Source organism: Sparus aurata, chromosome 3 (genome assembly GCF_900880675.1).
Source record: "Sparus aurata chromosome 3, fSpaAur1.1, whole genome shotgun sequence".
NCBI lineage: Eukaryota > Metazoa > Chordata > Actinopteri > Spariformes > Sparidae > Sparus > Sparus aurata.
The window spans coordinates 5,786,417-5,800,391 of record NC_044189.1 but is presented as its reverse complement, the minus strand read 5'-3'; the positions used below and the strand labels follow the sequence as shown (position 1 = coordinate 5,800,391).

Here is a 13,975-nt window from a genome sequence, read left to right as displayed (position 1 = left end):
TCTTTTCATCCCTGGATCTCCAAGAGGACGGAGCAGTTTCAGACTGTGATTAAAGAGTAATATCTTTTTGATCAAAGCTTCAGAAACGACAGTTCACCATGAAGATCTTGGTGTTTCTGGCTCTCCTGGGAACAGGTCTACATGACACGGCAGCAGGTGAGTTCACATTATTTCAAATCAGCTGGTTGTAAAAGAAAATTTTTTTTCGTGTCTTTATGTTCTGTAAATGTTTATTAAAGGTTTGTTTGATAGTCTTTGATGTTTAGCTCCAGGACTTTATTGCAGATTATAGAAATGTTTCAAACTGATAATGTTAAAGTTGACGTTAGTAAATCCTGTCTGTTCATCTCATTAATCACTGATAGTTTCTGTTAGAAGAGAAGTCCACAGTCTGTCTCTGAACATGGTTGTTAAAAAGTGTATTCGTTTATTTTATTTTCTATATTTGTGACATTATTTTAATTCATCTGATCGATCTTTATGTTAAAATGTCAGCAGAACTACGCATCACAAAACAGTCCAACTCTCAGGTAAATACAGAAAAGTGGAGAAAACATCAGAACAAGGCGTTAAAACAAAGATTGTCTAAAACTGTATTTAGTGCATCAACCACTTTTAATCTCTGAGTTGTTCATGAAAGTTTGATATAAAAATCACCATTGTTTAAGAAATGATGAACATGTTTTATATTATTTTAATCAATGATTCATAATTAAAACCTTTTCTGGAAACACGTCACTGGATTACATCTGAATTTTTTACAGTTAATACAGTAATGTGCACACAGAAAAACACACATAATCAATTACAGCCTGCTATCAATAATAATTTTGATAACAATATATAATTGAATTTAAAAAGCCCTTGCCCAGATAATTCAACAGTTTACCTCCACACACTGAAACAAACATCTGCTTTAATGTAGTTGGTCCGTACTGAGTTTTGTTGGTCTGGTCCAGTCACATCACACTGGTAGTTACTACCATAGACATATATACATAGACGCCTCATTGAGCGGGTTGGCCCGCTGCTGCGATACGTCGACGTCACCGCCATATTGGAGGAGGCAGATCCGCCCCGTGAACTAATACGAGTCAATGGAGTGAACTTTATAAAACTCCTTCTACAAAGTGCTATAAGTTAATGTCTCTCATTTATACGGAAGAGGATTAGGGCCACATGTGATTTTTTTTTTTAGTTCAGACTTTAAAGTCAGAATTCTGAGATTAAAGTCAGAATTCTAAGAAAAAAGTCAGAATTCTGAGATTAAAGTCAGAATTCTAAGAAAAAAGTCAGAATTCTGAGAATAAAGTCAGAACTCAAATTTTTTTTTACATGTGCAGACTTCTGACTTTATTCTCAGAATTCTGACTTTAATCTCAGAATTCTGACTTTAATCTCAGAATTCTGACTTTTTCTCAGAATTCTGACTTTAAAGTCAGAACTAAAAAAAACAAATTCACATGTGGCCCTAATCCTCTTCCGTACATTTACACATTCACACACGTACGGATATATTCAGGAAACAGAGAGGAACCAAAAACAACGTCTGTAACGTTCTCTGATGATTATAAACGTCAGCTAATCCTCATATGTTCAGTATACAGGTAGGCGCCAAACCATGTTATAATGTTTTTATGAGTGTTTACAGCTGCTGATGTATGTAACGCTGTTACTGTGATGATACATGACAATTAAAAATGTAATCTCTCCATAATAACCGGATCCTGACATGTACATGTGGCATCTGTGTGAATCAAAAACACCGTCGTTTTTATAAATACAGTGATTATAACACATTATGACACTAATAATAACAATCATGGCGACAAAGATCAAGTCTGCAACTCAAGATCAGAAACTGCAACAGCAGTGAAGAGATATACACCATGACAAAACATCATAACATATGGTATAAAATAACATTTCATGGTAAAAAAAAAAAAAAAAAAAGTGAAGTATCAGCAGGCTACTATTATAAATATGCACCATATATAGTTTTCAACATTATTATTATTAGTGAAATCGTAGTAGTAGTACAATTTTTCTGCATATTCTTGACTTTGAATGGGAGCAGCTGTAACGCTGGAATTTCCCATCGGGGATCAATAAAGTATTTCTGATTCTGATTCATATGTTATGCAGTCAGTTGTCCATATTTAAAGTTAAATTATATTAACCAAGTTGACAGTATGGCAGACAGATGTCTCATTTACATGTCAGGACCTGGTTATTATAACACAGATTAAAAATGTAATTGTCATGTATCATCACAGCAACAGCGTTACATACATTAGCAGCTGTAAACACTCATAAAAACATAACATGGTTTGGTGCCGACCTGTATACTGAACATATGAGGATTAGCTAACGTTTATAATCCTCAGAGAACGTTACAGAAGTTGTTTTTGGTTCCTCTCTGTTTCCTGAATATATCCGTACGTGTGTGAATGTGTAAATAGACACATTAACTTATAGCACTTTGTAGAAGGAGTTTTATAAAGTTCACTCCATTGACTCGTATTAGTTCACGGGGCAGATCTGCCTCCTCCAATACGGCGGCGACGTCGACGTACGGTCCAGCGCTCAATGAGGCATCTATGTATACTAGTGCAGTGCCGTAACAAAAGTGTATTCCTATAAAAAAGTGGGAAGTTAAGGAGCTTTTTCATAGATGGCCAAAAGAGAATGTGTTTGAAGGTGGGACGTCAGGGATATTTAGGTCTGTTGTGAAATCCAATGTTCCAGGGTATAATTGGCTGTTTTTGACTATTTTTGATTTTGCCATTATATTTCACCTTAAAAACTATTTACTTGGTGTCATTATTTTCAGCACAACCTCACATGTGTGACTGTACAGTTATTTTTTTTTTATTTTGACATACTATATTAACACAGTGGACCTAAAATCACAAAAAAACATAAAATCTGAGTAGAAAAAGTTTGATTTTTTTTACTGTGAAAACCACAAATAAACGTATTTACAACAAACCATTTTTGTTTTACTTATAATGCAAATATAAACTGTTGTTAACTAAATGTGTGCATACATTTAAAAAATTTACAAAGTTAAATATAACTATTTACATTTAAATGCAGGCAATGCTCAGGTCTGCCTGTGCTCCTTGAGAGCTGCACTGCCTGCTCCACATTCAGCATCTTCTCATTGTTCTGACTCATTAAACGAAAAACCGACTCCACACACACAGAGAGCGATTAAGAGTTTATTTAGAACTGAGAAATGTCCTGATCAGAGTGTGACTCTGTCACTGAAAACATTTGTTTTGCGAGTGTTTTGTGACTTATTATAAAAATACTACTAACAGAAATGTCAGATATTTAATTTCTGTAATTGTCTTCAGCTTTAAAAAGTAACAGCCTCAAACTCCATTATTTGTCAGACAATACTGTTTAGGTAGTTTGATCTATTAATTTATTCCAGGAACGATTCGTAAAACATTTATGGTGCGATAAGTGCAGAGCTTTAAGAGCAGTTTAATGCATAAACATGATCTTCATGTATTCAAACAGCAGAGGACAGTGAAGGATTCTTAAATCATGGATAAATTGTGTTGAATAAGTTATTAACAGTCTAGATTCATCTTTTATTTTCAGGATTAAAAGTGAATTAAATATTAATTCATGTTGGAGGGAATGTTGAAATTCCAAGGAATGTACAAGTAGGTGTCAATAAAAAAAATCCAGATCCAAAATCTGCAAATCTAGTACATAACTGTCTAATAGAAACTATAAAGAATATCTCTGTAAATTGAAATATTACTTAAAATATTTGCCTTGAATGTACTACATAAACTACATACATATATTACATTGTCTGGAATATATGTGATTCTCAACTTTTTGAAATCCCAAACCTTCTGACAATGACATAAATAAAACAAAAATAAATAAATGACCACTTGATGATGAACAATAAAACATGTTGTTTGAAATGTTGTTGAAGCAAAATCTTAATCTATACATTTACTTTTGTATTTATTGATTGTGTTGCAGTAATTATTAGGATGTCTTAAATCTGCTGTAGTTCATTTTGATTCTGTGTGCACGAAAATAAAATTGTTAAGTGATTTATGAAACTGAAATCATGACATTTACTTTTTCTCATAGTGACTCACTCTCTGAAGTATTTCTACACTGCATCTTCTGGAGTCCCAAACTTCCCAGAGTTTGTGAATCTTGGGATGGTTGATGACATGCAGATAGATTACTATGACAGTAACACCCGGAAAGCTGAACCCAAACAGGACTGGATGAGCAGAGTCACAGCAGATGATCCTCAGTACTGGCAGAGACAGACTGAGCAATCTGTGGGCACCCAGCAGGCCTTCAAAGCCAACATTGACACTGCAAAGCAGCGCTTCAACCAAACTGGAGGTTTGTTTGTGTTTCACTTTGTACTTAAAAAATGTTGTTAATAAACGAGCATTAAGCATAAACGATTTAATGATCAACCAAAATAACAAAAATAGTCATTACATAATCAATAATGAGAAAATGAATTAGTTTGAATCCAAAATATGTAGTAAAAACAGATTAGATAACTTTAAATCTACTGTACTGATACACAGTCTGTCCATCCCATAATATAGAAGAAGACATTTAAAGATTTCACCTTTTGGCTCTGAGAACTTGTGATGGACATTTTTCATAATTGTGTGTGTGTGTGTGTGTGTGTGTGTGTGTGTGTGTGTGTTGACATGAAGCCACACCTCCTTCAACAGTGGAGATAAACTGTTGGTCTCAGTGGAGTCAGTGTGTCTCTGTGGTGAAACAGAGGATATGAACTGTGTCAGGATTTATATATATATTTTTTTATTTATTCATATGCACAATGATTATAAAAAAAAAACAGAATCATATTTCATAATACAAAGGCAAATATTTGTGCAGGAGAGGAAAAGAAGCCCAAAGGGCTTATATAAAATCCTCCCCCTCAATCCAAAATCACTAAAAGAGATTAACTAATATAAAAGAAAAGAAGCAAAAAAAAAGCAAAAAAAAGGAAAGAAACAAAGAAAAGACACAATAAACAAATAAACATAGAGTGAAAAATATCCATAAAATTACAAATTCAGTTCAGTTATACTAGACATGAGTATTATTTTGCCTGGATAGAAGATACCTCACCAGACTAGTCCTAAACATTTTGTAGGATGATATAAGCTTAAGAGACCTATCTAAAAGGATCTCACTCTGTTTCCCAGCAGCCTCTCTGTCTGTCTCTGAAGACGTCCACACTGTCCAGATGATGATTGGCTGTGAGCGGCTTCCATCCAGCCAATAACAGCAGGAGGTGTAGATCCTGGTGTTCTGGTGTCTGTGGATCAGTGTGTCTCTGTGGTGAAGATGTGATATCAGCTGATGATAGATGACTGAGCTGTGATCTCACTCTGGTTTAATGTCCTCTCTGTTTCTGTCTCAGGTGTCCACATTGTCCAGCGGATGTACGGCTGTGAGTGGGATGATGAGACTAATGAGGTTAATGTGTTTTCCCAGGATGGTTATGATGGAGAAGACTTCATTGTTTTTGACCTGAAGAGAGAAACATGGATCGCTCCAAAACAACAGGCTGTCATCACCAAACACAAGTGGGATAATAACAAAGCTAAGATAGCACAGGCCAAGCAGTACTTCACCCAGATTTGTCCTGAGTGGCTGAAGAAGTATTTGGACTATGGGAGGAGCGTTCTGCTGAGAACAGGTAGAATCACCTGACCTGATGTAGTTTAATGAACACAGCACTCTTCATATTTCTCTTCTGTGTCTAACCAACAGTAACATTACAATTAATTGACATACAGAGACACACTTTGTCTAAGTTTACACACAATTCTTTCTTTTATTTTCTCTATTATCTCTTCACCTTTATTTTCTTGTGTTTCTGTCCATCCAGTCTCTCACTCTCCTTCTCCTCCCTTTCTCATCTGTCTCTCCCTTCTTGTAATGTGTTCACATATTTTGTCTGTGTTACTAAAACATTTAAAAGTACATTCCATCAAACAGGAATGATAATATTAATATACAGTAAATACTAATAAAGAACCTATAAACTGTCTCTCTTTCCTCTCCAGATCTCCCCTCAGTGTCTCTCCTCCAGAAGACTCCCTCCTCTCCAGTCAGCTGCCTCGCTACAGGTTTCTACCCTCACAGAGCCTCACTCGTCTGGAGGAAAGATGGAGAGGAGCTTCATGAGGAGGTGGACCACGGAGAGATCCTCCCCAACCACGATGGAACCTTCCAGATGAGTGTTGACCTGAACCTTTCATCAGTCACACCTGAAGACTGGACGAGGTACGACTGTGTGTTTCAGCTCTCTGGTGTGAAGGAGGACATCATCACCAAACTGGACAAAGCAGTGATCAGAACCAACGAAGGAAAGACTGGAATCAAAAGTATTGACGGTGAGAAACATTTATTTTACTGTAACAGTCCTGCAGTTCATGTGTTTTTATGTGTGTTCGAGTTTTTGTTTCCTCGTATTGTTTTATTGTCAGTTTATTTCATCTAGAAGACTCAGACTAACATTAAACCAAAGCACATGTTCACCTCTGGACTCTTAAAAGGATATCAGCAAATCTAATTGTCCACTTTTTAATTTCTTACTTGGATTAATACAGAACAGTGTCAATAATGAAACACACAAAAGAAATTTTTTCAGGATGCATTTTTATTATTATTTTTGAATCAGCTGTTTACCACCTTGTAAACTGTAAAAACTGTAACTGTGACACTATTGTACTGTCATTTTATACCATTTCAGACCACATGTAGACATTTTAATGTGTAACCACAGTTCAGAGATTACAGGCACTGTGTTGACTTCACTACTGGTAACTTTTGGAAGATGAGTAGATTATTTAAAAACTGTATGAATGTATGTTTGTCTCAGAAACTCATTTAAAATCAAGTTTATTGGCTGAGTATGCTGACAGTCAAAAATCGGTTTTAACATGATTTTCATAAACTGTCATTGTGCCAAAAACCATCATATAAAACACAAACCAACACATACATACAACTATACAAAGACAACACAACTAGATGAGGATAAAGAAACAAAGATTCGTATTATGTACAGATAAATGAAAATAACAGCAGGATGAACAAACACAGTGTCTGTATACAGGATTGTGGTCTAGTTTCCAAACGGAGGTTTTGCTCTTTATCAGAACTAATTTTAACTATTTTCTGTTGTTTTCTGCTCAACAGAGAAAGATAACACGACCGCCATCATCATCGCTGCAGTGGCTGTTATTGCTGTCGTCCTCATCGCTGTCATTGGATTCATGACTTACAAAAAGAAGAAAGGTGAGAGACTCAAATAGAAAGATCGTGTTGTTGTGTCTGTATTTTCCTTGTGCATCAGAATCTGTTTCAAACAACAATACATTATAAGGCTCAGAGCCACAGTGTCATGATGATATGTGCAGAGAGGCCAACTTAATGTTTTAGTTAGATATTCATTTTTATTATTTAGATGATCCTTCACACCTGACTGACAACTTTATGACACTTAACAAACACTTTAAGGTAATTAACGGCTCACAGGTAGAGAGAGGAGTCGCAAAGTTTTCTGACTGTTTGTGGAAAATATTTTAGACTTTTAAAAACAAAATGAGATAAATGGAATATTGTTCATTCCTGTTGGAGTAATGTTTGTTTTTCAGGGACATTGGATTAATAACGTTGTTTTATTTTAATCTTCAAGAGCTATTGTAGTGAGCTGTGTGCTCAGTATAAGAAACACATGTGAAGGTTTATGTCGTGGAGCTGGTTTTTGATCCTACATTGACTTTAGCATAATGATGTAAGAAAGAAGTGAAAGGAAACTAAGTCAAGAAAGATGCTCTTGTTGTGTTGTTGTTGCTCTCTGGCAGTTTGGGAACCCTGAGAGTGAAAATGACTTGTCTTTGCTTTGTATTTCAGCCATCTGCACTTCATCTAGTGACAACAAGTCCAACAAATCTGAGCAGTCTGAGCCGTCTGAGCCTGAACAGAAGAAAACACTCCTACCAAACGCATCAGCCTGAACACAGTGAGTAACTTCAGATGAGACATGAATATTCACACCTGTAGTTATGTAAAGCTGCACCAAACTATGTGTAAAGGAAATTTCAGTGATTGTTTCTTTGATAACTGTAAAACTTGTGATGTTGGTAAAGAAAATGTTTGACTTTCAATTGATTTTCCACAACAAAGATGAAACTTTTTTGATATGAAGTAAACTGAGATTATTAAGAGAAAGTCACAGACACTTTCAGAAACCTTCACATCAGCAGGTCAGAAACATGAGAGGTAAATACTTGTTTATTATATTGTTTTCTTTTTCTGTTTTCTTTCCGTCTCTTCAGGTTTCTGGATGGATTCTGCACTGGAACAATGGATGCTGTGGTCGTCTCTCTGTGTTCCTCCTGGTGATGAACCTCCCTCCTCCTCTGTCTCACTGCTCACTGGGATTGACTCCAGTCCTCCTCCTCTCTCTGCAGGAGGAGCAGGATAAGAACTGTATGGATGGAGTTTAGTATCACTGTGGGGAATTTTCTTGGTTTGAATGTAATTCATTGGACACATATTTCAGTCTGGTTAATGCGACATCTCTACATGTCACCCTATGATCACACACATACACAAAATATACAGGAAGCATCAGAACCAAATTTATTGTCCAGTTGTGTAATATATATTTCTATATATATTTCAGGCTGAAGCAAATTATTTAGGTTTTTCTTAATTAATCTTGAATATTTGTTTTTTTGTGTTTAATAAAATCTCTCTTGATCTGTTTTGACACATTGTAAGATTTGAATTATCGCTGATTTTCTAAAAGGGTTGTGGACTGTTTTCTTGTAAGTCTCAGAGCGGTAGAGCGGGTCGGCCTATGTTCGGAGGGTCGGCGGTTCGATCCCTGCCCGGCCAACTGCTTCATGGTCGTTGTGTCCTTGGGCAAGACACTTCACCCACCTTGCCTCGTGTGAATGTGTATGACTGTTGTATGTTTGAGGTGGTGGTCGGAGGGCCCGTAGGCGCTGAATGGCAGCCACGCTTCCGTCAGTCTGCCCCAGGGCAGCTGTGGCTACTATCGTAGTTTACCACCACCAGTATGAATGGAACCTGGAACCCTGTCAGGCGCTTTGGGTGACTTGAAAAGCGCCATAGAAATCCAATCCATCATTATAGATATTTCCAACTAATATTTCATGACAAGGGACGTTTTCTCTCTTCGTTTGTAAACACAAAGAAATTGAGCAGCGAGTCTTAAAATCACTCCTTATGTTGGGTGAAGTAGATGAATGTCAGATGAAGTTGATTTGATTCCTTTTGTACTTTTGCTTTTCAATAAAGTCCCAATGGTCCACATTTCTCTGCCTTGTTGTGATTCCACATATATCTTATATATCTTTGACTGTAGCTACAAGAATATGAATATTGTAGCTACATTATGTTCAGACTGTCCTGTAGGAGAGACTTTAGGACTGTAGTTCATTGATATGAAGGACAAATATGGACGACTCACATCATCTGCAGTCGCTGTTTAGTCACATTTTCATCATAATGATAAAACATGTCACTGATTTACATGTTTCTTTCCTGCTTGAAGAAACTGACTCAGCTGAAGGCACAACATGATTATTCAGACAGATTTTCAACTTTTTGTTTTTGTTCTTAAATGCTTATTAATGTGCAGAAGACAGAATCTAATTTGCGTGACATTAATAGACCTTTTTAAAACACCAGGACACTGTTCCATCCCGCTCTGCCTCTCAGGTCATGTTCTCATTGTTTCATCCATTCAGAGTTTCTGGTTCTGTGTTGGTTCCTCTCTCCACAGTGCAGACCACCTGATTAGTTTCACCTGCTCCTCGTTATCCTCCCTGGTGTGTTCGATGTGTGTGTCCTCTCACTCTGCCAGTTCGTCTTCAGATCCAGTGTCAATGTTTCAGCATTTTATCATGTTTTGTTTCTTTGTGTTTCTTGTTTGTGTGACCTCACTTCTGCTGAATCTGTCAGCTGATCCCTTGATCGACTAGCAAACAATATTTTGGCATCTACATACATACATACTAAAGTTAATTAAGTTTAATTTAATATCAGATGATTTCAGACATTTAACTCAAGTTCTGTTTATAGAAGTTACTTTAACTTTTTCCAAGATATTTTAACACAATGTATTTATTTTTGCTCAAGAATGACTTTTGGTGTTTTATACAACAACTGGTCCTTATAAACTCACTGGGATGATAGTCATAATCTCTATTATCAAACAGCAGCTTATCAGGAAGTTTACAAAGTGTGTGTAGATGTTCATGAGTCGCCTTAAGACAAATGTCAAAAAAACAAATGTTGATTTTCTTATTTTAAATTGACATTACTCTATTCCATAAGTGAATAACTGTGGCACAAGTTGTTTCAGGGTAAAATCAGGAATGTATTAACGCAGCTGGAGAACGTGTCACAGTCTGAGGGTGACCTGGAACAAAATATTCATCACAAGACAAACAAAACTGTCTCAGGTTTTGTCATGTTGGTTTTAGACTGATGTGGAGTGGATGAAGAGATTACTGTGTGAAGTCAGAGCTCTTCAATCTGTCAACAAACAACATTTTATAACCACAGCAGCTGTATTAGTGCTCATGATATCAACCAAAATCATGAAAATGTTTTAATTTACTCACAAATATTTAGTGCAGAAGAAGTTTTGTGTTGAATTTCATGAGTACTAACTTTATAGACTGATAACATTTGTGTAGAGGAAGTCACAGCCCAAAGGTTTCAGGTTCTGACAGTCAGTCCAGAGCAGATCAGCTGGTCTTTATTTATGACTGTCTGTCTGTTTGTGTGGCTGCCTGAACATAAATCCAGAGCTGCTCATAAGGAGGCGAAAAGGGGAAAATCTGTCTGGGTCCAAACTGCTGGGAGGTCCCCTGGAGGCCAACAATCACCAAGTTCATCCTGAATATAAGTGAACATTTTATTTATTGGTGCTTAAATAAACAGTGTAGCCTGGTTCATTCTCCTGAAAATGGTTTGAGTCTTTTCATGTGTCCTGACCTGAGAAATGTTCTCATCTAAACTAACCACTAGCTAATGTAGCAGTGAATTTACTTTGCTGTGCCAGAACCTGCACATAAATCTGGATACCAGGAAAGAAAAAGAAGAACAAGAGAGAGGTGGAAGAGCAAAAAAATGTGTTGATCAACTTTTGTGAGTCAGATCAGAAAGCTGCTCTCAGCCGGGCTGAAACAGAAATCAGGAGGCTAACGTTACAGCTAACACGACTCACCAAGAGGCAGATAGTGTCAGTGAAGAAGCTGTGAGGAAGAGGATGATGTTGATGAAGAGACGACGTTCATGAGTTCATGTAGCAGAGAGCGCAGCAGCTTGTCCTGATATGAGTAAAGTAGATTTGTGGAGGGCCCGTTCACTGGACCTGTTCAGAGGTCCAGCAGCTGGTTCTGTGGGCAGGCCTGCATAAATCTGTCTATCACGGCTATTTATGTCCTTTATTTGACTGTTGTTCAGTTCTTTCTCCTCAGATTTGAACACTTCATCAAGTAGTTCTGATGGTTCTTCTACAGGAAGTCTGGACAACAACACACCATTGATCAAAGGTAACTAATGGCTCTGTGTGTCTGAATCACCACCTGTATGATGGACTGTGTGTGTTACTTTTTTACTCTGAAGAGGAGGTGAACTCCACTCTATAAGACCTCTGTGACACTGAACTTTGTTCTCCAAGAGAAAGTTTCTGCTTTGTGAGAGAATGAAACATGTTTTACTGCAGTAAAGACACAAACTGTGATCCAAACACACACAGAAGAGTCACAACACCAACAAAACAGGTTAAATATCATTTACATGTGTTTGGTCAGAAAGCTTTACAGTGAACCAACATCAGTCAGTCTAACACCTGCTGAACATAAACAACCTTCTGATCTTTTAATTTCATATTTAATATCTTTTTTACTCTTGTAGATGATTAAAACAATCACCAAACTAAAATGTTATGTTGACTAAATTATATTAAAACACACTGACAGCTCACAGTTTCATGTTATTCTGATATAAAGCAGCTTCACTTCAGTCTGCTGAGGCCTCGGCTGGATCCAGTCAGATCACAATAACAGAACATTGTTGATCTGAACACTGCAGAGGTTTTTAATTACATGATCACAACAGATGAGTTTGTGTTTTATTCTGAGACGGGAAATATTTTAATTAGCTTTGAATTCTGAGGAAATCCTGCTTTTGCAAAATGCTCCTAGAATAAAGACTTTGAGAGGAAACACACCAGAAGAAGAAGGAATTTATCACATCATGAGATAATGGAAACATGTTTTTAGATAATGAGATAATAAAGCATGTTTTTACATAAGCAGAAAATAATGTACAGAATAATTTGAGGAAAAAAAGTCAAAACATGTCAGAACTATTTTGAATGTAGTGACACTTCCTACTGGTGTTGGAAATTGTTTAATAAGTAACTTTAATCTAATCCTTCACAAAAAAATTATGCAGCTGACATAAATACAGACTCAGGATGAATAAAACATCTTTAAAGGGGCTCTGTGGAACTTCTGTGTTGTGTTTGAAGCCGGTTGTTTATGTCAGTGGACTCCATTTCTAATCCAACATTAGCTGCTGTTGTTCTCTCTTAATAAAGTCACATCCTGTTGGATTGTCACAGAAAATCTGACCCGAGTCGTTCACAAAGAAACACACAGTCCAGCTGCTTTAAACAACTTCAACAAATCGTCCACAGGCTCGTACAGGCAGCTGAGAGAGACGAGGAAAGTCTCACTTTTCACATCTCGTTTCAATCTGCTCACATACATTCATACACAAATTGTTACATAGAGCCACTTTAAATATGGTGGAAATATAACAAATAATGAAAATGAGAATATTCATTTTCTCACAGAGAAAATAAAGTTCTGAATAATTTGAGGAAAGAAGATTAAAAACACTTCAAAGTTTGTAATTAACTGTATTGATAAAACACCGTTCAACAGCAGAATATAAAGTTCTTCACAAAAGAAGTTAGACAATCAACATTAATACAGACTTATTCAGAATAAAACATCATTAACATAAGTGTAATAAGAAAATGACACAAATTCTTGAGCAGCTTTTTAAAGATGTCACAGTCTCCACAGATCTTAAGTCCAAAGTTCAGGAGCCAAAACCTCAGAAGTCTCTGTTAGTTTTAAACCTTTTAATGAACATGAAACTCTGATTATCAGAAATATCAGACACGAGACTTAAATTAAATGAATCAGTTTGCATGTTAAAGATATATGAAGGTGAGGCTCTCAAGAGGTTGTACATTCATCGTGTCATCAGTTGTATTTGAATGTTTCACTTAAACATTTATAATCCACGAGCCCTCTGACACAACATGGAGATGGTGGTGGAGTTCCTCTGTAACACAGTTCTCCTGATGCTGCTGCGTCTCTGTGAGCTGTCATGTCGTGTACAGCAGCTCTGAACTCTCTGTAACGCTGCAGACATCATCTCCAACCTGTGCAGCTGTTTCACTCTTCAGGAGAAGTTTCTACTCACAAGAAGCTGTTTTTATGAGATGAACTGGATTTTGTTCCTCACTTCAAAATGACTCCAGTCAGTTATCATGTGTGGATAAAATATAAAGCTGAAGATAATTGTATCATCTGTGGCTGTAAGCTGTTTATTTAAGTTTCTTCCAAATGTTTTTTCTCTCAAAGCTTCTTATATTGGCTCATATTTATTTGTCAGTTTTCTTTGAGATGTTCAATCATTACAGTTGACTATATAGAATGTAACACCTCCATTTTTACTGAGACTTGCACAGATGAGTGTTTTATTAATGAATAAAGTGCTTCTGAGATGTAGTAAAAAATCTGTTTATTTGTTGTTTATTGGAGGTTCACAGTTGTTTCATCAGATAAAGATTTCAGGAAGCAGTGAGGCTGTTTGT

The 13,975-nt window shown here is 36.5% G+C and overlaps 1 protein-coding gene across 2 annotated transcripts; it reads left to right on the top strand.

The window, feature by feature from the left end:
• LOC115579422 (H-2 class I histocompatibility antigen, Q9 alpha chain-like) lies at window positions 1–9,378 on the top strand. 2 transcript variants are annotated; one of them, XM_030412952.1, is made up of 7 exons: window positions 1–156; window positions 4,129–4,395; window positions 5,444–5,722; window positions 6,093–6,395; window positions 7,231–7,329; window positions 7,948–8,056; window positions 8,373–9,378. In XM_030412952.1, the coding sequence occupies exons 1-6, from the start codon at window positions 99–101 to the stop codon at window positions 8,049–8,051; spliced, it is 1,110 nt and encodes a 369-aa protein (XP_030268812.1). In that variant the 5' UTR covers window positions 1–98; the 3' UTR covers window positions 8,052–8,056; window positions 8,373–9,378. The 2 variants fall into 2 exon arrangements, with proteins under 2 accessions (XP_030268812.1, XP_030268811.1); XM_030412951.1 differs by having other exon boundaries at window positions 6,093–6,422.
• The last annotated feature ends 4,597 nt before the right edge of the window (window positions 9,379–13,975 follow it).

Bases quoted from the DNA above. Each gene is read 5' to 3' on its own strand.
- LOC115579422 (XM_030412951.1), top strand. From the start codon at position 99: ATGAAGATCTTGGTGTTTCTGGCTCTCCTGGGAACAGGTCTACATGAC. The intron at 157-4,128 runs GTGAGTTCACAT...TTTTTCTCATAG, and splicing joins TCTACATGACACGGCAGCAG to TGACTCACTCTCTGAAGTAT. The intron at 7,330-7,947 runs GTGAGAGACTCA...TTTGTATTTCAG, and splicing joins GACTTACAAAAAGAAGAAAG to CCATCTGCACTTCATCTAGT.